This window comes from Xiphophorus maculatus, chromosome 18 (assembly GCF_002775205.1).
Source record: "Xiphophorus maculatus strain JP 163 A chromosome 18, X_maculatus-5.0-male, whole genome shotgun sequence".
Lineage (NCBI taxonomy): Eukaryota > Metazoa > Chordata > Actinopteri > Cyprinodontiformes > Poeciliidae > Xiphophorus > Xiphophorus maculatus.
The window spans coordinates 26182531-26207662 of record NC_036460.1 but is presented as its reverse complement, the minus strand read 5'-3'; the positions used below and the strand labels follow the sequence as shown (position 1 = coordinate 26207662).

General features: G+C 39.7%; 2 protein-coding genes across 2 annotated transcripts in view; one reads left to right on the top strand and one right to left on the bottom strand.

The window, feature by feature from the left end:
• The first annotated feature begins 108 nt into the window (after positions 1-108).
• acad8 (acyl-CoA dehydrogenase family member 8) lies at positions 109-6485 on the top strand. The gene is made up of 11 exons (XM_005809471.3): positions 109-332; positions 834-934; positions 1443-1612; positions 1756-1865; positions 2003-2079; positions 2693-2830; positions 2933-3068; positions 4070-4167; positions 4285-4437; positions 5502-5604; positions 5687-6485. The coding sequence occupies exons 1-11, from the start codon at positions 215-217 to the stop codon at positions 5740-5742; spliced, it is 1260 nt and encodes a 419-aa protein (XP_005809528.2). The 5' UTR covers positions 109-214; the 3' UTR covers positions 5743-6485.
• Positions 6486-7463: 978 nt separating this feature from the next.
• The window catches only part of LOC102235673 (endothelial cell-selective adhesion molecule-like), a 71878-nt gene continuing 54209 nt past the window's right edge, over positions 7464-25132 (bottom strand). Inside the window, exons 2-7 of the mRNA XM_023351383.1 lie at positions 20307-20452; positions 18167-18368; positions 17620-17775; positions 10487-10609; positions 10249-10378; positions 7464-9765 (exon numbers count right to left, since the gene is read on the bottom strand). Coding sequence (XP_023207151.1) covers positions 9288-9765; positions 10249-10378; positions 10487-10609; positions 17620-17775; positions 18167-18368; positions 20307-20452 — 1235 coding nt within the window. The 3' untranslated portion in view covers positions 7464-9287. The remainder of the gene's footprint in view (positions 9766-10248; positions 10379-10486; positions 10610-17619; positions 17776-18166; positions 18369-20306; positions 20453-25132) is intronic.

Below are 25132 nucleotides of genomic sequence, written 5' to 3'. Positions count from 1 at the left end.
AGCGAGAGCATGACACGGAAGCAAGCTGAACGTGATCACTGATCAGAAAGAAAACAAGAAAGTTTGCTCGAGAAATGTTTCGTGAAGAAGTTCTAGAATAAAGCTCTGACATCCATTTAAAAAGAAAACTCCTCCCTTGTCATCCGATAACCTCAGCTGATTCCCCGGCTGACTGTCAAGGAGCGCACCCAGTGTTGTAACTGTGGAGGTAAACATGGCCGCCCTCGGACCTCTGTCAAGAATAACCCGGCTTGGATGCAACTTCTGTCGGAACCACCGTTTGATGTTTAACAGAAACTCTCAGAAACGAGGGATAGCTTCGTGTATTGACCGTAAGTTTATAAATCATGGCAGCTGTGATAGTTTATTTATACTGTAGCTCTTGGGGAAATAAAATCTGTAATGCTAGTATGTTAGCTAACAGGCTAACGCCACTTCTTCCCAACATTTAAGCCAATATTTAGTAACCAGTTTAATAAAAGAGAATGCATTTCGCACACTGTCATCTCTCAGCTGGCTGTCATTGGTTAGTTTAGTCTCTGTGGGCCTCCAGTGGCGAAGCAGAAGAGGCTACACGCCCCTCTTTAAAGCCGCTCCCCCTCTTGAGTACCATCAGATTTAAAACACCACTTGCATAATTCGGCTTTTTGAGTTCAACAAACTCTCGTCAAGTCAGGTTTTATTTACAAAGCTACAGAGAACCACAACGTTGCTGATGAAAAGTTTTAAGATATGTCTTAAAATATCTAAACCGAACTAACATTGCATTGTAAAATAAATGAACAGTTTTACAGTTAACATTATTTCTGACCCCTGTGTCTCTCCGTGGACAGCTTCATATGGACTCACAGACGAGCAGAAGGAGTTTCAGAAAGTGGCCTTTGACTTTGCAGCCAATGAAATGGCTCCACACATGGCAGAGTGGGACCAAAAGGTACAGTTGCAGTGTTTTCCTTGGTGTTCAGGTAGTTGACAACCTGGAAAACTACATGCTCTGTCTAGTAAAATCTATTATGTGTGCCAACATTGCACACAAAATGGATTCAGACCCTGGGCTATATTTAAATTGTTAAGTTAGTAGTAAGTAATATTAGTACAAGTGGTGTGTTGTATAATCATTCCACTATGACAAAAGAGCAGTTTGAACTTACTGCCAGTTAAAACCATTTCAACTGCTACGAAAACAATTGTTTTATAATAAAAAAAATTGGCATGACATCTAAAATAAGCTTTTCTTTATATTTCCACCATGGCATATGATACAGTTTCCTTTAAAATCCTGAGAATATGAACGGTTTTTGGATTTCTTTTCTTTGTTTTTTTTTTTTTGCTTGGAATAATTAAATTAGTAATAAGTTGCATTCCTCTATCTGTTTTCAACTTTATAAAATATTGCAGCATCTGCCTTCTGAAAGTGTTTTCTGTCCCCCCCCCTCCCGCAGGAAGTCTTCCCAGTGGAGACGATGCGGAAAGCGGCCCAGTTAGGGTTCGGTGGGATCTACACTCGGCCGGAGGTCGGGGGGTCAGGCCTCTCTCGTCTGGACACGTCCATCATTTTTGAGGCCCTGTCCACAGGATGTGTTAGCACCACAGCTTACATTAGCATCCACAAGTATGGCCGTGTCAAATATCTGACATTATTGTTTTGTAACTAGTTAAATGTTCTATAGATTTATATTTATATATGCATTTATGTACATAAAAAGTAAAACTCAGTCGTTTGAACGTATATGGATGAACTTGCTCATCTTGCAGCATGTGTGCCTGGATGATTGACACCTTTGGGAATGACGAGCAGAGGGAGAGCTTCTGTCCTGACCTCTGCTCCATGGAAAAGTTTGCATCCTACTGTCTGACTGAACCAGGTCAGCCTCCATGCACCACGTCGAGAATGACAAAGATATTAGGGAAATTGTGTGGATAAAGTTTGTGAACGAACCCTGAATTGTTTGCGCCGGACGTTCAGGATCTTAGAGAATAAAACTGAGACATGTTATTTCAGGCAGTGGCAGCGACGCCGCTTCACTCCTCACATCCGCTCAGCGGAAAGGGGACCATTATGTCTTAAATGGCTCCAAGGCAAGTAACGTTTTCAGCATTTTGTCACATTATACCCACAGACTTAAATGCATTTTATTAGGATTTTATTTAATAGGCCGTCACAAAAACGTAGTGAGTAACTTAGATGTGGAAGGAAAAGGATAAAATATAATCCTTTATTGGTTTTATTTCCTTTTTATTTATTGTTTTTGGTTGTTGTTGTGTTTCATTTTGGATATTTAAAAAATCTTCCAGTTCCAGTGTTGAGTGTTCTGTACAAAACTGAAGTTTATTGGTCTTTCAGAGGGCAAACTTGCATTATTATGCCGTTGTCAACATATTTTTTGAAAATGGTCTCGAAACAACAATATTATCGTTTATCGCAATAATTCCAGGGACAATTTATAGTCCAGCAAATTTACTATGACAGGCCGACATATTCGCCACGTATCATCTTTAAACTTCATGATTATTTGCTCCTTTGTGTTCGTCTATCACATCAACTGACTAACTGCTGGGATTTTAAGTTGTGGTTGTAATGTGATAAAATATCAGCGTAGCAGCTCAGATCAGAGCAGCCTTGCAAAGTGATTTTTGTCGTTTGTAGGGCTTTGGTGCAACTGAAACTCTTTTTTTTCTCTCTCTCTCTCAGGCGTTTATCAGTGGGGGAGGAGACACCGACGTGTATGTTGTGATGTGCAGAACGGGAGGCAAGGGGGCTAAAGGAATCTCATGTTTGGTGGTGGAGAAGGGAACACCAGGCCTCAGTTTTGGCAAGAAGGAGAAAAAGGTAGAGTGCTGTTCGTCTTGAAATGTACTGAATGTTGCAGTGCTCCAGTCAGCCGCTAGATGGCAGATTTGATCCGGCCGGTCTGACTGCGCTCCTCTCCAGGTAGGCTGGAACTCTCAGCCAACCAGGGCCGTGATATTCGAGGACTGTGCCGTCCCGGCGACCAACCGGCTGGGCGAGGAAGGACAGGGCTTCAACATCGCGATGAAGGGCCTGAATGGAGGCAGGATTAATATCGGTGAGGAGGAAGTCACCCCAGTTTAGGATATCCAAATGTTTAGCTAAAAGAAAAAGTGGAATACGGTGCAAAATTCAATACAATGATCAGAGAGTAGAGTCAGAATTTGTTAGTGTGCATATATCTGCTGAAACAGAATAAATAAAAGAAAATGCAACTATTTTATTCCATTATTTTTAGTGCATTTAAAGGAAAAACCCCTCATCACATTCAATTCAGTTTAGTCATGTAGCATCAATTCACAGCAATTGTCATTTGAAGGCACTTTACAGAAAATGAGACACCCCAATAAATCAATTGATAAATGAGAATGAGCATAATTTGCATAATTTGCTATTTTTTTCTCTCCCTTTTTTTTCTACCAAAAACTGGATGACAAAAGTTTTCAGTCTGGTGCTTTGGTCTCAACTAGCCGTTGCTTTGAGAATCATTTTATTTATAGACACTTCATAATTCATTTTATTTCTTGCTTCTGTTGTTTTTGTTACTTTGTCTTGGAAAATTAAAATGTCTTCCAGTTCCAGTGTTAAATAGAGAATGTGCTTCATTGTATTACTTGAAAATGGTCTCAAAACAACAATATTATCGTTTATCGCAATAAATTTCTGGGGCAATTTATCATCCAGCAAAATGTGCTCATATGACAGGCCTACACATTAATAGCTTTTGTTTTTTTCTTTTAATTTAAAAACAAAGTAACATTGTGACATTCTAAATGTATCTGCAGCTCTAAAGCTGGTACAGATACAGAAGTGTCTCCTCGTCAGCTCAGAAGGAGGATAATGCAGGCAGGTTTTTGCATCAATAATGTGCATATTGTAGTGAAGTCATGAGGTGTCGAAAGCATGAGTAATGGCTTGTTTTCTGTGGATTAGCATATACTTGATTTTGTAGATATAAAAAAAAAAAGAAAAATTCAGGATTAGGGACAAAAATCTTTAGTCATTGAAGCTGTTTTTTATTTTATGGGGGTTTTTTTACCCTGTGTTCTCCATCTTCAGCTTCCTGTTCCCTGGGAGCAGCGCACGCCTCCGTGCTGCTTGCGAAGGATCACCTGTTGGTGCGGAAGCAGTTTGGCGAAACGCTCGCCAACAGCCAAGTAAGCAGCTTCGGTTTTCGCACTCGCGCAGGAACCCCGAAAATAAGATGCAACTTTTGTTGTTTTGTTTTTTTTGCTTGTTTTTTTTACGTGTCTGTTTCTCCACCACTCGTGTAGTTTCTGCAGTTCAAACTGGCAGAAATGGCCACCAAGCTGGTGGCGTCTCGCCTGCTGGTGCGCGAGGCCGCCACGGCGCTGCAGGAGAACCGAGCCGACGCCGTTCCGCTCTGCTCCATGGCCAAGCTTTTCGTCACGGACGAGTGCTTCAACGTGAGTCGGACTGAAATAATTCCCACGGCACGGTGCTGCCACCACCATGTTTTAAAGTTGGGATGGGGTGTTTAGGGTGATTTTCCATTTATTCACAGAGCAGCTGTTTTTATATTGAGATCAAGTTACACAAAGACCGACTGTTTGCTAATTTTATTTACAGCTATCCAAGGTAAGGGGGTTTGAATACAAGTCCATGGTGGGATTTTTGTTAGAAAAATAATAAATACCATGATGATAAATTTTGCTGGGCGATAAATTGTCCCTGTAATTATCACAATAAGCGATAATATTGTCGTTTTGAGACAAATTTTCAAGTAAAAACATTGATATTGGAATAATAATGCATGTTTTCCCTCTTGAAGACCACTAAACTTTAATTTTGTACATAACATTTATTTAGGATATTTAGACATATCCAATATAAAAACAAGACAACCAAAAACGATAAATGGAAAGAATAAATAAAATGAATTATAATGTCTCTGTAAACAAAATTGCCCTTTAGAAAATATTCATTATTACAATGGAAATGAATGGGCTCATTTGAATTTATAATCGGATTGATTAATTGCTTATCGTGACATGTTTAATCATGTACAAGTTTTGTGTTTGTCTCCTAAAAAATAAAATCTCAGTAAAAAAAAAACTGGTAGTAAAATAACTAAATGCTAAGAGAAACTTTTGAGTGGAAACTCACTAGAAAATGGTAATGCTGGGTTTTTACTGGCGGCTGAACAACTTTTTTCATTATAGAAACCTTTCTACATCTGGGTCAGTAGGACCTTTTAAAAAAAAAAAAACCCCGCAACAAACACAAACTCCTCTTATTTGAGTTAAACAGCTTTTATTTTGTGGGACAACAGACAAAAAGCAAATTTAATATCAGAAGTGGATTCTGAATCCCTTCCTGGTGTTGGTAAACCTCTTACTCCGAAACTCTCCCATCGACGGATGAAACTGATTGGTCATCATTCACAACCGGGATTATCCCACCGGTTTAGTTTGGAAATGCGTCCCAAAAAGTTTTCTCCAAACTATTCTCACGTCTTCTTATTCCGCAGGTCTGCAACCAGGCTCTCCAGATGCACGGTGGCTACGGTTACCTAAAGGATTACGCAGTGCAGCAGTTTGTGCGGGACATCCGAGTCCATCAGATTCTTGAGGGTGGGGGTTCCTGTTCTCCCTTTGCTTCCGCAGCAGCTCTCCGTTTGATTTATGGGCCAACATCTTTTATTGTCTCCTGCAGGAACCAACGAGGTGATGAGGATGATTATTTCTCGAAACCTACTCACAGAGTCGTGATAAATCTGTTCCTCCCCCGTCCAGACGAACGGCGGACCGCGTAGTTGTGGTCTTGATTTATTGCGACGGCGTGGCCGGTCCTGATCACACTTCTTCCAGTTTTGACAGAAATGATCAGAGAGGTCGGTGTAAATGAGATGTTATTTTTGAGGTAAAGCGTCAGATTATTTGCTGAGTTAGGAGCTGTGACAGGGCTCTTAAAGTGGAAATCAAGATTATCCTCTAGTGCAAAGTGCAGCGCCTTATCAGTAACTGCACAGGTTTTCATGTATAAAAGTCTACAATCATAGCTCATTAAAACTAAAATATTGGCCACAGAAATGTTTTTCTGATTTATCTGCCTAAGTAAAAAAAAAAAACCCAAAAAAACTGGTCTCCTGCTCAGATTTAGCAAAGTAATAGACAGATATAATGGTAGTTTAAGGTCAAAATTTAATTTCCACAACACTCCTCTTACAGTGCAAAAACACAAAGTCCTACCAAGTAGTTTTGTCTTGCAAATATCTTCGTACAATTAAAATAAGCCAAAACTAACTTACAAGTAACTTTTCTTCAAAGAGCTTCTTCTAAGTCAACAATCCCTTACAATTGATAAGAACAAGTTCTAGTTTCACTGGGAGATTATTTCACTTATAACAAGATAGAAGTAAAACATCCACCAGTCTTACTGGTACTTTAAAAAGAAAAAATCAAAGTTAACAAATTCTTCACTTAAAACAAGTTCCAATAACTTGCAGAGAAGTTACTTGTAAGTTAGTTTTGTCTCACTTTAGGTGTGTTAAGATATTTGCACTTAAAAACTAAATAAAAGTGCTTGGTAAGATTTTTTAATTTTGCAGTGTACAGGATTTTTTTTTTTTCTGTACTAAAATGCTAAAGTTACCATAATATCTCAATTCTATACAAACAACCCATCTTTACCTCTTGAAATGCTCAACTGAAACATATTTAAGCCCAGGAGACCCTGAGAGAGAGAAACATGTTAAACGATTGTTTTGCAGGTGTGCTACGTTTTCATCTTTTTATATCAGATGTAACGGTACACACACTTTACAAAAACGTCCATCTCTGTCCCATCACTTCATTGAAGACTGCTTTTTACGAAAAGTCTTGAGACCCACCAAATCCACCTCTGTGACCTCCTGGATGAGTCGATTAACTTTGGCAGGCAGAGTAGTTTGGTTATGCTGGACACTCCTCTGCTTCGTCCTCCATTTGCGGACGAGACGGCTCACTGAAATGTTTTGTATCTCTTTCCAGACTGATAGGTGTAGGTGAATTTGTTTTTCATTGTAATAGAACTTCTTTAGGTTTTGGGTATTTTTTTTATTGTTTTCGGCCTAGTTCATATCGTCAGACAGTTTCTGGCAGTACTCATGCCTGAGCGTTGGAAATGAAATTGAACTCAGATTTCCAAAATGCAGCGGACCACAGTTGATGATTTAAAAATGAGGCACAAATGACTTTATCATGTAGAGCGTGGTTGGTTTGGAGGCGTTTGTCTCTGCTATATTTCTCTGATATTAAAATTAGTACAGTATGATATGAAACATTTGACAAATACACCAAAACAAAAGAACTTTATAAATCGGTAAATATTTCTTCACATGCTGAAAATCATGACTTAATGCTTATTTTATTTCTTTTTACAATGTGAAGCTGAGGTTTGGGCTGAGAAAAGCAAACTATAAACAGCCCAGATGGTAGATAGAAGTTTAAGGCTAAACTGAGAGATAAAGGTATGAAGACGACATCACTGTCACAGTTTATAAGCTTAGAATACAAAGTTACATTCACTAGTTACTGAAAAAATGTAAATTTTATGCTACTACAAATAGCTTTATAAAATTAGATGTCTTTAAAATGTTAGTTTGTAAAGAGTCAAACGTTGGTGTCAATAACACATTTTTGTTCCAAGTGGCCTTCCATGTCCCGTCTGATGTTGTAAGTGCATTTTGAGTGTGTTTTTATCCAGATTTCTAGTCTGGGGTCAGCGGAAAGGTTGTGTTTGCACTCCATAATAAAACATCTAATCTTCCTCTAAACAAATATATTGTGCCTGATTCACACTTTGGTCATTTTTTTTTCCGTATTGTTCAAAATATAAAACTCACATTAGTGGTCAAACAATCCAGAACATTTTATTTAAAAACAACAAAATAAACGTGAGAAATGACAACTGCATTCAAAATAACATGTGAAACCTTTTGAAGCTGCAGTAGGTAACTTTCATTAAGAAACTGTTTTTACATATTTGTTAAAATTGCCACTGTGTCATGACAGTATGTATGGTCATAATTCTTGCTCAGAAGAATTATGATTACGATGATTGTGGAAAAAAAAAATTGCACTTCTCGGACTCCTCCCTGTGGTTTCACTGCTTGGTCAGAAACAACCAATCAGAGCCAGGAGGATGGTGTTAGCATCTTAGCACAGCTGCTAACCCACAACAGTCTGCCGTAAATGCTAAGGCTAGTTAGCATAGCCACAGATAACTGTGAACAAACAGCTTTTCTGTACCGGTAAGTAGTTTCTGCACATTTAGCAGCAAGTACATTAGCTTGATTGACGGCTTTCTAGTAACTCTGATTGGTTGTTTCTGACCGAGATTGCTCGCATTAACTATTAGTTTTTTTTTGTTTTTTTTTTAATTTTACAGATAAATGGTTATGTATAATACTGTTCTGACAAAGTGAAAGTTTTAACAAATATGTATATATAAAAAACAATATACCTTCTAATAAATAAAAGTTACATATTTCAGCTTTCACAGCATCAGCCACATTATTTCCAGCATTTGCAAGAAAACCAGAACCGGCTGAACCCGCCGAGCTGTTTTCTTTGTTAAAACCCAAACGGCCTAAACGTCTGCAGTGGCTGATGAAAAATCAAGCACCGTAATTATAAACCATCAACGTTACACTCAACACTTAGTTCACGTTCAAGCTACCGTAACAGGTAAAGTACTCCTTAAAAATGAACGCTCAGTACCACACCACGGAATCACTCTGATATTTCTGCACACATTTTAATTAAACACAACGTGAGCAAGTCGAGGAAAGTAAAATACTTGCACCTGAACTTTGAGTTTTTCTTTCCTTTTTTTTTGCTCAGAACTAACGCCTGGTAAACTGAAGACTAATCCCTACACAGGCAGGGAGAAAGGGACATAAATCTGTCCATTATAAGGTTATTATACAAAGCTTAGAAATGTAGTCAAAACATTTTCATTTTCCATCAGCTGCAAAACCCTTTAGGATACTTTTCAGTGTTTTTATATCGAGACAAAATGCTAACCAGCCTATCTCAACAGTTGGATTCCATTACGAGGCGTGTAAAAATAAATATATATTTCTCTGTATTGAGCGTGAATGCCGCATCTGGAACAAATGCTATAGAGAGACGAGGAACGCTGCACTGAGTTTGATTCCTCCAACAACCTGAAGGTAAAGTTTTTGCAAATAAAGTCCCTCGTCGGACATTTTCTCCTCGGATGAGGAAATGTTCTGCACCCCGAGACGTTCTCTCCATCTGTCCTCTGCTGGCTACACCAGGGAGCCTGCTTGGCTCTGGGCCGGCACCATGACGGCGATGGCCCCCATGCGCGTCAGAGTGGAGGAGCTGATGTGCGGCGACGCGGCGACCGGGCCAGGAACCTGAGGCTGAGGCCCCTCAGTTCTTTTCAGCAGGGTGCCAACCACTGGGCCCCTGGCGACCTGCGGGGGCCCTCCGTTCGCGCTGGGCGGCCTCTTGTGTTTGCGTACAGGGGTCCCGCCTCCCATGTTGTACCCGGGGAGCCCCTGCAGGCTGCAGGCCGTCCCGGGTCGCAGCTGGTAGGCGTTGATCACCGAGCCCGTGTCCGATGCCGAAATGGGGGAGTACGGGTACGGGAATTTGGGCTGGTGGAGGTCCTGCGAGCGGGGGCTGGTGGCTATGGAGGACAGGGTGCCGTTTTTTGACACAATGTCTGAGCCGGTGTTGCTCTTGGCCCACGACACTCGCTTTGGCGCCTGAGCGTCCTCCCTGTGTTAGAGAAAGAAAGGAAAACATTCAAGAGGCTGACTTTTTTGGGGGTTTTTTGCGTTCCTGCAGTTCTCAACGGGTTCTGAGCCAGCAAGCCCCGCACCCACCTGCTCTCATAGAGAGAGGAACCAGATTTTTTTTCCCACAGATTATTTGTCTTGTATTATACTGTCAGGACTAACCCTAACCCAACTATATAGTCTTAAAAAATGCAAACATTTTAGAAACACTTTTAAAAAAAGAAGCAATTTTTAGCCTGGTGGGGGCACAAATAAAGCCTGGTGGCCCGCCAGGCTTATAATACACTGAGGGAAACCTTGCTATTACTGTTTTGCTGCCTTGTTGTATGAGAATGAACAAAAATACATCCAACATACAGTCTCCCTTTAGGCTATACCTACAGTTTATGATTCTATTGAACAAATCTGCGACAATTTTGATTCCCTAATGTAGATAACAAAGCGATCATAGTCAAACCCTCACTTGATCTCGTTGGCCATCTCCTCCTCCGTGTCCTGCCTCCTCTTCAGTATGAATATGAGGATGAGCACCATGGCGACCAGCCCCACCACGGACCCCAGAGTCGCTGCAGCGATCATTCCACCGTTGGAAGCTGTAAAACAAAAACCACAAGCAGCATTTAGATTCAGCGTCGCAGCTGTGGTGTGTGATGGAGTACCATCAGATTCTCTGAGGGGGGCGGAAGAGCGAGGGTACGTACGGGTGATGACCTCCAGGTTAATGGAGCAGCTGTCGGAGCCGGCCGTGTTGCTGGCTCGGCAGATGTACTTCCCCGACATGCCTTTGGTGAGGTTGCTCAGCCTTAGGGTGCCGTGTCTCTCATCTGCAACACAACCGCATGGTTAAGAGATGGACACATATTCAGGAACATTACTGTGAACGTTAAGACAAGTCAGGGGACTTTGGAGGAGAACAGTGAGTGAAGACCGCACAAGCTAATTTGTGGCTGTAGCAAACACAGTCAGCTTTTTGTAAACAGTGTTTACTTTCAGTACAAGTACAGCTTCTCTGTAAATCCAAAGATGCTTGTGATGAGCCGGTGTTATCTATTTTTCAGACATATAGTGCCATTTTATAGCACAATCAAGTAACTATGTTACCTTTAGTTGTTATGGCTCTATATATGAAACATAACTTAGAAGAAATTCGACTGCGCAGTTTGACACTGAGATTGGATCTCTGTCTCTTTAAGAAGCTCCTGCTCTTTCCAACACTTCCTGCAGCACGTCATCACGATGTTTGTCGTTATGCAGTTTCCAACCGTTCTTAGGAACGTTGGATCGAGGAGTAGTTTGCATTTTATGCGCAGAAGATACGCAGTTCCACCAGGCGTTTGCTAATTGCATCTGCCACTAGTCTGGGGGAACCAGGGTTAGGATTTAATTTGTGAGAGCAACGGTTTCCACGGGAGATTCAAGGATTCTTCAAACATGCATGAAAGAATCAAAGAAGTAAATTTCACATAACAATCGTTTTTTTAAGGAACATTTAAAAAAAGAAGTCAACTCTGTAGGAGCTGCAGAGGTCGACACTCATACGGCAACACAAAGGAACGTTTCAGGATTCTTTAACAATAATCTTAAAAGTGTGGCATGCATTTGCATTCGCCATCTCTTCCTGTTACCCTCCTACATAAAACTGAGTCCAATCATCAAACACCATATCTGCACGTCTTCTAAAACTTTTTGCTGAGCATTATAAATTGTTTCCCCTGTTGCTCGTTAGGGACGTACACTTTGCATATTGTTAATATATATTTAGTAAATAAAAAGGACTCCCAACTGTCCGATCCAATGCTCACAGTGGGTGCATGTGTTTAGTGACTGATGAGTTGTGTTATGATGAAGAAAGGTGACAGTAAAATTTGGGTAAATCAATATTCTCATAGCAAATTTCAGCAATATTACAAATAATTTCATTTTTTCCTGACATCGTGCAGCCCAGCCAATGACATTAGCTGTCATTATTAAAGAATTTGTCCCGTTTTTTTTCCTGCTGCCCTTGCTTGGTCAACACCGCGTTTGCATTTACATCAGATCAGCGGCAGGCCTATTGGTCGGCAACTCCGGGCGTTTTAATAATTTCTCACACAGAAGTCACGACACATCGCTGAGTATGTTTGCATCTGTTACACAATCTGTTCCTCTTTGCACATCTGGTTTTAAAATTGTAAGCTACAAACACGGGCTGCAGGAAAAAAAAAACAAAAACAAACAAGCCTCACGAGGGACTTTCCACTTCAAATCCCCTGAAATCCAATCTTGCTCGTCGTACTGCAGCATGCCTTCATCCAATGTGTTTTTTTTTTTTTTTGGTAGCAATATGAAAGAGATGACACGTGTTATTGAGTAAAAATTGCCCCTGAAGCCCGTTCATAACTGCTTGCAGTTCTAGATTTTCTTTTACGTTCCCTCGCACTAACGTTGCAAATGCACCCTTGTCTGTTTTGTGTATGCAGTCACAGATGTGTCACATCAAGTTGACACATACTTAAAATGTGTTTATAGGTTCTTCAATTTTGGTGCAAAAAAAATTTTTTTTTTTTTCTTCTCTGGAAAAAAATGTCCCACAAAGGGGGGAAAAAAATGCTTTAAAGTAGTTTAATAATTTTCTTTTCTTTTCTTTTTTTTACTTGCAGATGACGTTTAAAGTCAGGAGAAAAAGAAAATGTATTTTTTTTTAAATACATGGGTTTTCAAAAACAAAGAAATCCCTACTGCCTTTCAGGTCTGCACTCTAACAATAAACAAAACTAGCAAATTAGAAACTGCACTTGCAGCTTTTGATATCAGATTATAGTTCAACATGACAATCTTAAAATGACATAAAAGTGTTCTTCGTCTAAGCCAAAAGACCCTCCCTTTCAGTGTCTCATTCACGGAGCGAACGGATAATCTTTTCACTGTTTCCTGCCTCTCTTGTCAAGGACATGACAAAATCCAAGTGAATCCCAAATAGGAACAGCTGTGCATGCGTCCCCCTGCATCAGCCTCGGTCGGATTATCTCATGCCTCCATCTTGAAAATCAGCTGCGAAGAAATGAACCCGATGATGCCAGATTAGCGATACGTCAGCTGACTCAGAGCCTGGAGCGAGTTCAAGACGATGCACGCTGGGGGGGGATCTGCTTCACATTGAGACGAGAATCCCCGCCATCACTGCGATTCACCATGACAGTTAATGGCAGTGAGTGCACTTCCTGTGTAACTCTTAATATACCTGGAAACAACTGGGGCACACCAGTGGGGTTTATCCAGCACAACATGAAAACACAAGATGGATTTTCATGTTTGCTAATTTGCGGCTTAATCCTTTCCAGTGTTTGGGGATTGTGGGATTTTTCAACTCTGCAACTTATGGGAGAAGCATAATTTTGGTGGGTTATATCAGGTGACAAAATCAAGATGTCGTTGGAGAAGAGAGGAAGTTTTTTTTAAACGGCAGTAAGCAGTTCAGGTCTGGCTGGAGCAAATCAGTCCCAAACAGTGGCCAGTCCACCTCCATGCTGAACTGTATGTGTACGGCTTTTCTCCAGGAATGCTGCATTTCTCTTTTATTTTCATTTTTTCCCTAAGTGAACAATGGCTTTCTTCTGCACAATCGGAAAAATCTGCACAATTTAGGGATTTTGGAGACTTCTTTAATCGTCTTAAGGTCTGCTGTTGGGGGCGAAGTTGCTTGAACAACCAGACCTGGGCCTGTTGGCAGCTGTTTGGAATGGCTTTTCTCAAACCTGGGCCTTGATTAATCGATTTATTTCACACCTGATATTGCCCTGTGTCAAACAAACCAACCCCTTTAGGAAAACCTGTTCCCCCTCCTCGCCTGCGGTGGCACTGCAACAGTAACTACTGTAGGAAATGACACAAACACCTCTAAAGAAGACAGAAAGCGCAACCTGCTTCTTCATGAAATGTAAAAAAAAAAAAAAAAGAAGTGCCATCAGATTTTTGTGGTTGAAGGTTTTCTCTTTTGTCTTCTGTAAGAGACAACTAACCATTTTTCCCGCTAGACTCCTGCGTTTCGTTTAGATTTTATTTACCCAGAATGCCCTGTGCTATATTTCGCTTCCTGCTTTTGGAGTGGTCTCAGGCATTCACAATTGCATTAAAACCACACCAGAGTTCACACTAATCTAACAGAGACCTTGGTTTTAGGCGGACCAGAGTTAACTCTTTTGGTCTGCAAATGAACCTGACTTTCTAGAAAGGAACTAGAGTTTAGTAAAAACGGACTAAACGGGCCTGGTGTGAATGCGCCCTGCCAGTCATGTACTTACGGTGTCCAGCCCATATGGGCTTTAAGACACTCCGCATCCAAAACACACAAAACAAGATGGCCGCATACAAATCACATGCTCCACAGAAATACCGTTACATTTTTAAATTCACTTATTCTCTTCTTTCCCAAGCTTTGCGGACAAAAGCAGAACATGGAAAAAATGTCCCATCATACATCCAACTTCAGGTAGTCAAAATACATCTGCATTGCTTCTATTTATACATATAAAGTTTTAACTGAGAGTACAGAGGACAGTAAAGGAGTACAAGAAATCACTCACACATATGTTCAGCAACAACAAAACAAACAGTGTGCAGACAGTTTTAAGTGTTAATAGTGAACCTGAACTGGCCTGTCACGGCTCAAAAGCTAACATGTCAGGAAAACAATATAAGAGACAGACTTTGAGGCAACTTATTGATGGCACGCTGTGTCAGATTGGGAAGAAATGGAGCTTGTAATGCAACTGGATCCACACAACACTGAAGAGTGAGGTAACGGTTACTAGAGCACATGCAGCTCAAATCAAACTGAGAATCTTTTGGATTCTGCCAGTATTTGAGTATTTTGTCTGAAAATATAATGTACACTCTACATGTAAATATGCTCTACTTGAATAGATGACAGCAAAAGCAACAGAAACTAACAAGACATGCATGGTGTAAAGATTTAAAGGACTATTGTCACCCTTTTTAAGCAAATAAGAATAACTGCACATCTTCAAATTTGGTTTCTGGATATTTTCAAGTCAATTGAGAAAAAAAAAAATCAATGCCCTAATTTTTTGATTTTATGGGTTGTTCCTTCCCTTTAAATCTTTTTCTGACGTTCCAACAAATGGCAGGTACAGGCGAGAAACTACAACTCCTCAGAATGGTGAGGATTATTTTTTATTTATTTACTTTTTAGGTGGACGGTGGGAGGGAGAATGTATGATTGAAAAGCCTTACCCATGAACCCAAGGACAAGCATGGGCTGGGGGCAGGCTCTCCATTCTGGGATTTTATGCAGGAGGAGAGATGGTAAACACAGAGAGAGAAAGAGCGAGCGTGAATGAGACGATGGCGATGAGGAAGAAGTGGAGCAAAGTGATAGGAAGGAGGGAGGGGGCGATCAAGCAACCTATAGATTTCAGCAGGAAATCATGAACATGAGAGAGTCAACAGACAGAGAAAGAGAGAGAATGCTGGGGGAAAAAAAGAGCTCAGACAAGTTAGCATCAGCACAGATAAAGTTGAGCGTTGACAATGTGATGCGTCTGTGTGTGCAGCCCGCTAAAACCTGGGTTAATGGACAATCAGAGGGAGTAGTTTCCCTCTTACGAGTCTGGGGACTTTTCAGCAATAAAGAGATGAAGGCCAAGGGATCAAAGCGGTTAAGTCAATACGCAATCAATCAGCCTTAGTCCCGTTGTTCGGAAGCAGATGGTGTTTGTCTCTGCGGCATCGTCTGAAAACAAGCATCCGTAAAACCTGTGAAATAATGCATGTGGCATGCATTATTTCCGTGCGCTTCCATCCTCAGAAAAAAAAAGAAGATTTCACGCCGCAGCTCGGCGTGGAAAACCGAGAAAGTGTCCCTGAGGTGTACCTTATCTCTACAGAAGTTGATTCCTTTGTGTAAAACGTGAGATGATTTTTAGCATTTAAGCTAACGCTTTGGGTTAAGCATCAGTAAAACTTTAACAAGCTGTTTTTAAGAAAGAGAAAGTGGGTACAAAGGACTGTTTTCAAGGTAATTGGCTCAACAGAACAGCGCCCCTTTTGGTGTTTCTATAATTTGATTAGACATCCAGTACAGAGTGAAGAAAAAGTAACATCCTGCTTCCATATGTCTGCCGGGAGAGACATGAGGTTTTAATTATTTTGCAGCTGATTCTGTACATGATTTATGAAAAATAGTAATGCCTGCCACAAATGGCACGCTGTTAATATTTCAGAGACCTCAGAGAATTTCTCCAATCATTTTCCCCCGGTCTGCTTACATCTTATTAACTTGAGGCAACCTTCCTTCATTGCGAAGCCTGAACTAAGACAGAAGGTGTGTGGAAATAGTAAGAATGTGACGAAATGGCAAAATATTAGTCTGTATGTACAGTGTGAAATTGTGTCTTTTGAATGTAATTATGTTAAAACTAACTCAGTTCTTTGTAAAAAAAAAATTAAGATATGTCAGTGAAAGACTGCGCACAACAGCGTGGCTGTGAAATTATTTATTCGGAATAGATCCATTTTTTTTAACTATGCAACATGCCGAGTAAAACCTAAATAGGAACACAGTAATTTCAAAACAACACAAACAAAATCTCTCAAACAAAATCACTTGTGACCAGAATATGCCAATGTTTAGGCTTAACTGGCCAGAAAAATCCAACGTTTTCCTGGGTCAGTGAACACCGCGTTACCTAAGCTTTAACCTTTGGGGCCTATTTTATTTTCATCTAAGTGAAAAGCATAAAAATGATGCTTTGTTCCATGGTTTTCATTGTGTAATTTATTCTTAAGTGTTCTCAAACAAACCTTTAAGACTTTCACAGAACAGCTGGATTTACACTGACTGGTGGTCTCTGTTTAAAAATGACTCAAAACTGGAGTTCATTTAGGAGTTTTGAAATAAAGCAGGTTGAATATGCGTTCCACATTTTTCTTTGTCATATCAAATCCCAATGAAACACATTCATGTTTGTGGTTGTGTGAAACAAACAATATTTAAGGGGTATTACTACTACTTATGATGAAACTGTATAGCACAAGTCGCTAGTTGAATTTGCAAAATGTACAAATTCCTCCATGAGCTACTTATAATTACAAATACAGTAACATGCACTTTGCTACTAAAGAGGTCAGCTATGCTAGCTTGACTTTGATAACCTTAGAATGCACATGTGCTGCAGAATTCTGTGTGTTTTGGCTCAGTTTAATTAAAAAAAAAAGGCGACCCACACGCTCTCTGACAAATCATCAGTAGAGCAGGTGTTTAGATTAGCTAATCAACCTCTGCTATGTTCAGACGATCACTTATTAATAATCGCAAAATAAACATCAAGCCTGAAAAGATAAAACTGTAACAGACTGAATGTTTTGTCCTTTGTGTGGGAAATGTCTGCGTGTTATTTTTTTAGGTGTTGTCCACCTGACACACTGGTGGAGCTGTTGTCAGTCAGTTGCTATGGCTGCAGGTCCGTGTGTAGCGTAGCTGACATGGAGAGCGAGAAACAGGAAAAACACGAGTCGTTTTGAGCTGTTTTAAAAACAATTGTTTTTATGTGTTGTTTTCTCTTTGCTGTGGCGTACCGCACTAAATTAATAACAGCGACATCTCCAGGTTTCATTTTGCTAACAGAGTTGTTGGACTGCCCGCTTTGGATGGAAAGTGAAAGGAGAGTCTTTTTGCCCTCCAAAATGTTCTGATGTAAACAATAACACGCAGAAAGTCGGAAAACTGGAGTCAACGAGATCCTTTCAAGAAAGACATTTTGTACACTTTAGTCCTGTTAATTTTAAATGTAGGTGCACAGAGTGTTTGAGCAGACTTCCATTCAGACATACTCACTTTGCATTGGGGAGAAAAAGACCTCGGACGTGGGCGCGGCCTTGGTCCACTTGTAGTGAGGGGCGGGTTTTCCCTGGCTGGACTGGCAGCTCAGAGTCACGTTGCCCTTCACCACCGGGTTCCCCGTCATGCTGCACAGGGGCGGCGAGGGCGGGACTGGACGCAGACATATGCGGTTATTACGGCATATTGACACATGTTAGATGAGAAAATACATCCATGACCCTTTCCTGAACATGCAGATTTGTTTTAATCCACTGCGGGTGATGTAGAGATTTCTTAGGGCAGTGGCCAGATTGCATAAAAATAAGTAGATATTAGATTCCCCCCCCTTCTCCCGCCTCCGTCTCTCGCTCTTGTTTCTATCTGCTTCTGGAGGATGACATAATTCTCTCAGAGCTTACCGAATCCCTTAACAGCAGATGAGTTTGGTTTCTTATGTTTTCCTTTAGCGGACTGCCTCAGTCCAAAATCCCTCAAAATGTGGTTACTTGACCTGAAGTTATAAAGACTCCACATATTCGAGCGTCGTCAAAGGTTTCGTTACCTTTGACGTTAAGCCGCAGCTCTCCGGAAATGCCGCGCCCTCCGGGGACGATGACGTGGCAGAAGTAGAGGCCCGAGTCGCTCTCCTGCGTGTTGTTGATGTAGATGGACAGGTTGGCGGAGGGCATGGTCACACTGAAGCCCACTCTCTTGGTGAACTCGTTTTGTCCGTGCCCAACTTTCCCTGAACTAAAGTTGATCACCTGCGCAGAGAGAGTAGATCGGTAGATTGGGACGTTAATCGCTGGAGAAAGGAAACACTTGTTCACGCGGAAGAGCAATCTTTCCCAGCTTTTCGCAGCTGTTCTGCTCCAATCTTTTTCTGGACTTCAGCATCGGATTCACAAAGCAGATTGCACATATGCACCAAGGAGCAATACATCATCTCAAGTCCCAACAGTGGGCAGCAGTTTGCGCCTGTTTTTGTATTTGGTTGGTCTTACAAAGTTGCAAAGTTGTTTCTAAACAAATAAGTGATGTTGCAGATCTTTTGTGTTGGGAACAAAAGGCAGAAGAAATCAATCCAACAGTATAATATTGCATATTCTTTATACAAATATACAACAACGGTAATAAATTTTGTGGAATCTCAGAAAAAAATGGTTTAATAAATCAAGCCGAGGGTTCGATTTACTCATTCAGAACATGCTTATTGACCTAGGAGTGTAAATACTACATTACAATCTATAAGTTCTTTAAAAGTGATATTTATATATTTATTCTGAAGCAAAATGATTCTAAAGATGATTTAGACAATTAATTTGAACGTAAAAACTGGAGGATATGAAACGGCTCTGGTCTTTTTTAAATGCCACGCAGCTTTTGCTCTGGCTGTGATTTACACAGATATACATGAACAAGGCTGCGTTTTCCCCTAAAAGTAGGAACAGACATGTACAAACTCAGGTCTGTAACAAAAAAAAAAACAGTTAAATGTTTTGTTACAATTACACAATTTTGTAACACCTTACAAAATTTTTCATGCTCTTTGAACTCTCCCACCTCATGCTGCCGTTTTGTGTTGCTCTATTATATGGAATCCCCAATAAATAAACTAAAAACGTGCAAAATTTTCAAAGGCCATGAACTTTATGTATTCCTGTAAAGCACACCGCCGGCGGCAGCCTCGTAAAGAAGTGCAGATTAACAACAGGAGCGGACATCCTGACATGAAGATAATCCTGATGTCTGCAGATGGAGGATGTTGAAATTTAGGCTGATTTTCCGTCTGAGATAAGCTCACAGGCATCACACGCTGAAATTGTTTAGATTATGTTAATCGCGTGCGCAGCTATGCATCTGCAGGATGGAAGTGCGCAGCAGAAAGAGTAGGTGCCGTTATTGACATTTATCCTTAGCTCCTGCCTTTAACTGTGAATTATCATTAGCTGTAAAGTTAGATATTATCCTGAGTTCTGCAGATAAGAGACAAAAGTGGCATCCTGCAATATAAAAATAATCTGTTTTGTTAGCCTTTCGATTTAAAGGTGAGCAGATCTCAGGCGCTAAAAAAAGAGCACATTTCCATCTGACACATGATAATAACTGTATCCTAACAAATCTATTAGGTTGTATTTTCGTCCCGGGATTTTAAGTTCAATGAACTCTGCTATAGTACTCAAGAGGATCAGCCAGAAAAATGCATCAGTTTATGGTAATTCTTTAATAGTGACTGTTCATTTTGTACCAATAGAGGTTTGAACAGGGTCATGGGACAGATGAGGGCGGCGGCAGTTTTACAAATCCACAGCGCAGCTCGGAAAACGCAGGAAACACCCAGAGGGAAAAAGGTCACGATGGAATTTATTGATGCAAAAAACTCAGACGCTAACTTTGGAGATTAAACTCTACAGTTTACAAGGACTGATCTTACATCTAAACAAGTTTGCTGTCAGATCTTTTGGAATGTAAACTTGAAATAAAGTAACTGTTTCCACGGAAATATTTGACTTAAATTTCTGAGGAAATTTTGCATATTTTCCTCAAATTTGGTCCTTTAAAGCCAAGTTTCAAATTCCAAGCACTATATATAGATCCAAGTCAGCTACAACTGTGTACTCCTGAACAAAATGTGTATTTTTGTAGTTAAGGCATTTGATATGTAGTAGATGCTTCCACTTTCCCAGCATTATGCTTCTTACCTGCTTGGAATCGTTCCCTGTAAAGTGCCAAATGACGGTGTTTTGGGAGATGTCGGAGCTGGGGCTGTACCAGGCCTGTAACACCACCAGCTGGCCCTTCACCACCTCCATCTCTCTGCTGGGCATCTCCACCTTTCGGGTGTCACCTGGGTAAATAACACAGGATCGTACACAGGGTTAATAAGGTGTTAATTGTGCAGGTCTAAGAGACAAACATGATTGTAACCACGGAGCTACGCTCTGTAACGTCACAATAATAAATCTTATTCTTTCCTGCAATATTTGACATAGTTTTCCTGTGATTTGAAAATATAAATAAGTAAATAAATAAATGCCTGGTTTGGTTTTGCAAACACAAAACCTTTGAATATGAAGATAAATAATAATAAACTCCCACTGGACAATTCTTTGTTTTTCTTTCCACATCTGCAAAGATAAAATCAGTTCAGATTTGAGTATTTTTCTTCATTTTTGGCCTCATAAGTTTTAGAATCATTATATTTCCATACATTTTCCTCTTATTGATATTGCTTTGGAAACCTGTGATGACTGGCATGACTCACTCACATGAAAGCAGGATGAATGATTTCAGAGTCTACAACATTCACTCAGCTATTCAACATGATAGTAATTAAAGCATTTCAACAACAACAACAACAAAAAACAACTCTCTACTACCTTCAGGAACATGAATACTCAGGTATCACAACTAAAGCAAATCAATCATGGGACACACTAATCACAGGGAATCAAACGCACTGAAAATTTGATGCATCTTATGCTTAAACAAAAGTAATTAGTGCTAACCAGCTGCAGCAGGCATTGAGTCACTCAATACCTGCTTGTTGCTATGCGCTGTTGGTAAGCTAGCTGAACGAAGGCCAGTAAACTTTTGCTTCACTGACAAAAAAATGACAAATAAAGCTGTTTGGAATATGATAAAAACACCAAAATACAGAATGTGGGAACTAAGAGGGCTCCACTTTTTACTCGTATTAAGCTGCCGCTGTCAACAGACATTGACCTGCTAGGAGCAGCATGTCTGCTGAGCAGGCAGGCTGCTTACACAGATGATTCAACTTTTTAATAAACTAATATCAGCTTGTTGTTAAGCGCATTTAGGCTACTTGAAAACTGCTTTTAAACAGGCAATCTATATACATATTTACAATCATTAAAAAAAAAATAAATTATGCACAATTCAATAAAGGGAATCTGTACCAGTGTCTCCACAGCTTTGAATGGTATAGGCCATAATAATTTATTGTGAGTTCAACAAGTATTTATGTTTTCACCTTAGTCTAGGTATCGCCATGAAAATAACAATTATGCTATTATACAAAAAACGACCATAGTTATTATGCTTGTCGTGTTATTTTAGTCGAAATGGAAATAATTGTTGCATTTCTGCATTCATTAAAACCAATTAGATCCCTTTATATGTTCTTCCTTTTCATTTTTTGTGTAATGATTGTAAAACTATGGTAAAGACATAAAGTTGCCTCCAGGCAAAATGTCATGAAATAATTTGACATAAAATTGATGAGTATGCTGTCTTGTGTGTAAAATGAATCTTAAACCAACTGTATTTTTTTGATTTATATGGGTAAAAAGCGCATACAAACAATGGAAGAATAAAAGAAAAGGTTTGATTGAGGAAATGATTTAATTAGTGAATACGTTCATAAAATCTTCAACACGTGTATAATTTTGCAAAATGACACGAGAACTGCACGTGTATCATCTCAGATGAACAGATGTTTTTTTCAAAAAAGCTCATTTACTCAATTTCAATCTGGAAAAGACAATCTTGCATGAAAAATGAACCTGTTACAGAAAGAAGAAAACATGTGTCCATAAGTTTATGCGACTGGCAAAGCTGAGCTAAAACAAAAGTGACAAAATAATGCTGAAAGTTCGAAAGGAAAAAAAGATGCGAGAGGAAACTTTCAGACTCACAAGGCGCCCAGTCACCAGAACCAGACAGCTGAAGCTGGATCAGCTGATCCCAGCAGCCGATTTCTACCTGCGTCTCCAGTTTGAAGCTTGATTCAGAAACTACAACGAAAAAGTGAGAGCAGAGCTCCAGCTGCCCCTCAAAAGTCCCCCGGCTGCCGAGAGGAAAACGGAGAAATGTGTGCCTCATGTGCTCAGACGGGATCATGGGCGAACAAGAGAGGAAAAGAGAGCGAGCGGACCAGACCGCCTGCTGAGGTGGACGCATCTGCCCAGCTGGACACGCCTTCTTTCTTTTTCAGAATGAGAAGAGACGGGAGAACTGTGGGCGGAGGCTCGCAGGTGGAAAATGCAGATATTGTTTGGGTAGCAGAACGTAAGAACAAAAAACCAGGTTGAGCCATTTTCTAACATAGTTTTGCGGGAGATTTCGTATTTTGCCTCTCGCCTCACTCGTACCATAAAAAAAAAAAAAAGATTATTTCAGAAACTCAAAATAACCCAGAAATAATTGCAAATTTGACAGAGAGAAAATAAAAAGAACGACCGCCAACTTTTTTGTCAAGTTATGTCAAGCCCTGTGCCACTGAAATTGAAAGAGGGAACGGGTCCACATATGAAACACAGTTTCACCAGTTTGGTTGAAGAATGTTGAACTAAAAAAAAGGGATTATGTTCGTCTCTCATAGGAAATCTGACAGAAATTCTTCAAAATTAAAGCCTCCATGTTTCATCAACAACACAAAATCAACAACAACAAAATCGGGTTCAATATCCTAATGGAGCATGATAAGGGTATTATTTTGGCCTTTCAAAATAAGGCTTATACTGCTTAGCAAAATAAAAGCCTACCAATTTCATTATTATATTATAAAAAAGTAGATTCTACATCACTAATGGAACTTAACCAGTCAGGAAAAAGGGATTAGAGATGCTGTTGCGAAATAAAGCTTTAAAAAAAATAAAAGTCTTCAAATTTGATAGAGAACATTATTGCAGATGGAGACACTGCATTGCTAATGGGATTTTAGAAAAAGGGTTTAAGGACAAAAGTTCAAAAATAAATCTTTCCAAATATTTTTTTTCATAGTTTAAATTGCTTTGTAAGGCGTATTCACATCATTAAGTTAACTAAAGGAATCAAAATTGAATTCTCTTCACATTTCAAAGTAAAAATAAAACAGACTCTTTAAAACATTGTTTATTGTAAAAGGAGAGCGAGCGTGTAGGCACCCCCGGATGGTTGTCACGGGAGACTCAATGATTTTTTCAAACGTTCATGAAAGAACTGAGCAACACTACAGACATGTTTTTGATGAGGGAATAACATTATGACATGATATAAAGCTTAAAAAGTCGATTTTTAGATAATACCGAGCAATCGGAAAATGAGGGTAATCTCAATTCCAATAATGCATCCTTTAGTTAACCGAGGAAACAACTTTATTCATTTAAAAACATATTTTGCCTATAGGCCAAGCCAGCAGCATAAAACATACAACAAATCCAAAATATACGAACGGACACACGTAACCACGAGACATCACGTTCTGAAACATAAGGGCAGTCATGGAAGCCAAGTAAGCTGATGTCTCTTGTCCTTTAAAATTGATTTGAGTTTCCACAAGGTAATAAGAGATGATAACTGATAGGTATTTTCCTTTCGAACCTAAATAAAAGAAAGAACCACAGACAACGTATATGAATTTTATGTAGAGCTTTTGCAAAAGGAGAACGCTCTATCAAAACCTCTCCTCCGATCAGTTCTACAGAGCGTTCTGACCTGTTCTCACAAAAACTCCTGTTTTTATTGTCAAAGAAGGACAGGCAAGGGGGCAGTCAGGAAAAACAACAGAGGTCGTAAAGTTTCTAACCCAAACATCTAACAACCCAGGTCCAGATGTGATATCTGATCAAAGGTCTGAGCCCGGTTCAAATCTCGGTCAATACTGTCAAGAAAACAATATACGACTGATTAAATTAGGAGGTGTTCTTGCAAAAGGGTTTAAAGTCTGAGAAACTCAGTGTTATCTATCTCACGTAAAGTTGAACAGACAGTAGTGACCTCCAGGTCATTTAAAGAAGAGAACTTTTTAAACAGAAAATCACTTTAAACAGAAGATCACTTTAAACAGAAAATCACTAAGATCTATAGACTTAAGGTGAACCAGAGTAAGAATGAAATGATAATACATAAAAATCTCTAACAATAACTTTAAATCCTTCTGCGTATTACTGCAGGTGACAGGGGCAGAAAATTTGAAAGCCTTTCTGCCCACTGCAGTTCTGACCTTTGGGACCTGCATCAAAATGAGAGCGCAGACCATAATGGCTGATGGTTCCACACACAAGTGAGCAGAAATATGTAGGAAGATGTCCAAGAATGCAATTGGAAATAAAAAAATTAAAAAAATACAGAATTGCGTGGGAAGGTAATGGCCAGACTAGTCTCTCCTCAAAACACCAACAACCACTTACTACATATCTGCACAATGTATGTGCTGTTTATGTGCTGTTTTCACTTAATGTGCAATTTCTTTTGCATCATCAGTATTTTGTATTGCAGCAATCGGCATCACCTGCATCCTTGTCTATGTTTCCATGTTGAAAATACTTTGAACTCAACTTTAAATTCAAATAACTTATCAAGTCAGTCTCTCAGCTGACATAAAAAAATACAGATCTTTCTTAAAGTTCTTTAAAAAAGTTAAGAACTTTTTTTAGTCTTAAAAGTACTAAAAAACTTTTATATCCCTCTTTCACCTCTTTTTTATATTACAACCATAAACATCTACTGTATGTGTTTCCTTATGATTTTATGTGACAGATGGACCAACACAAAACGGAGCATAATTGCAATGTGGAAGGGA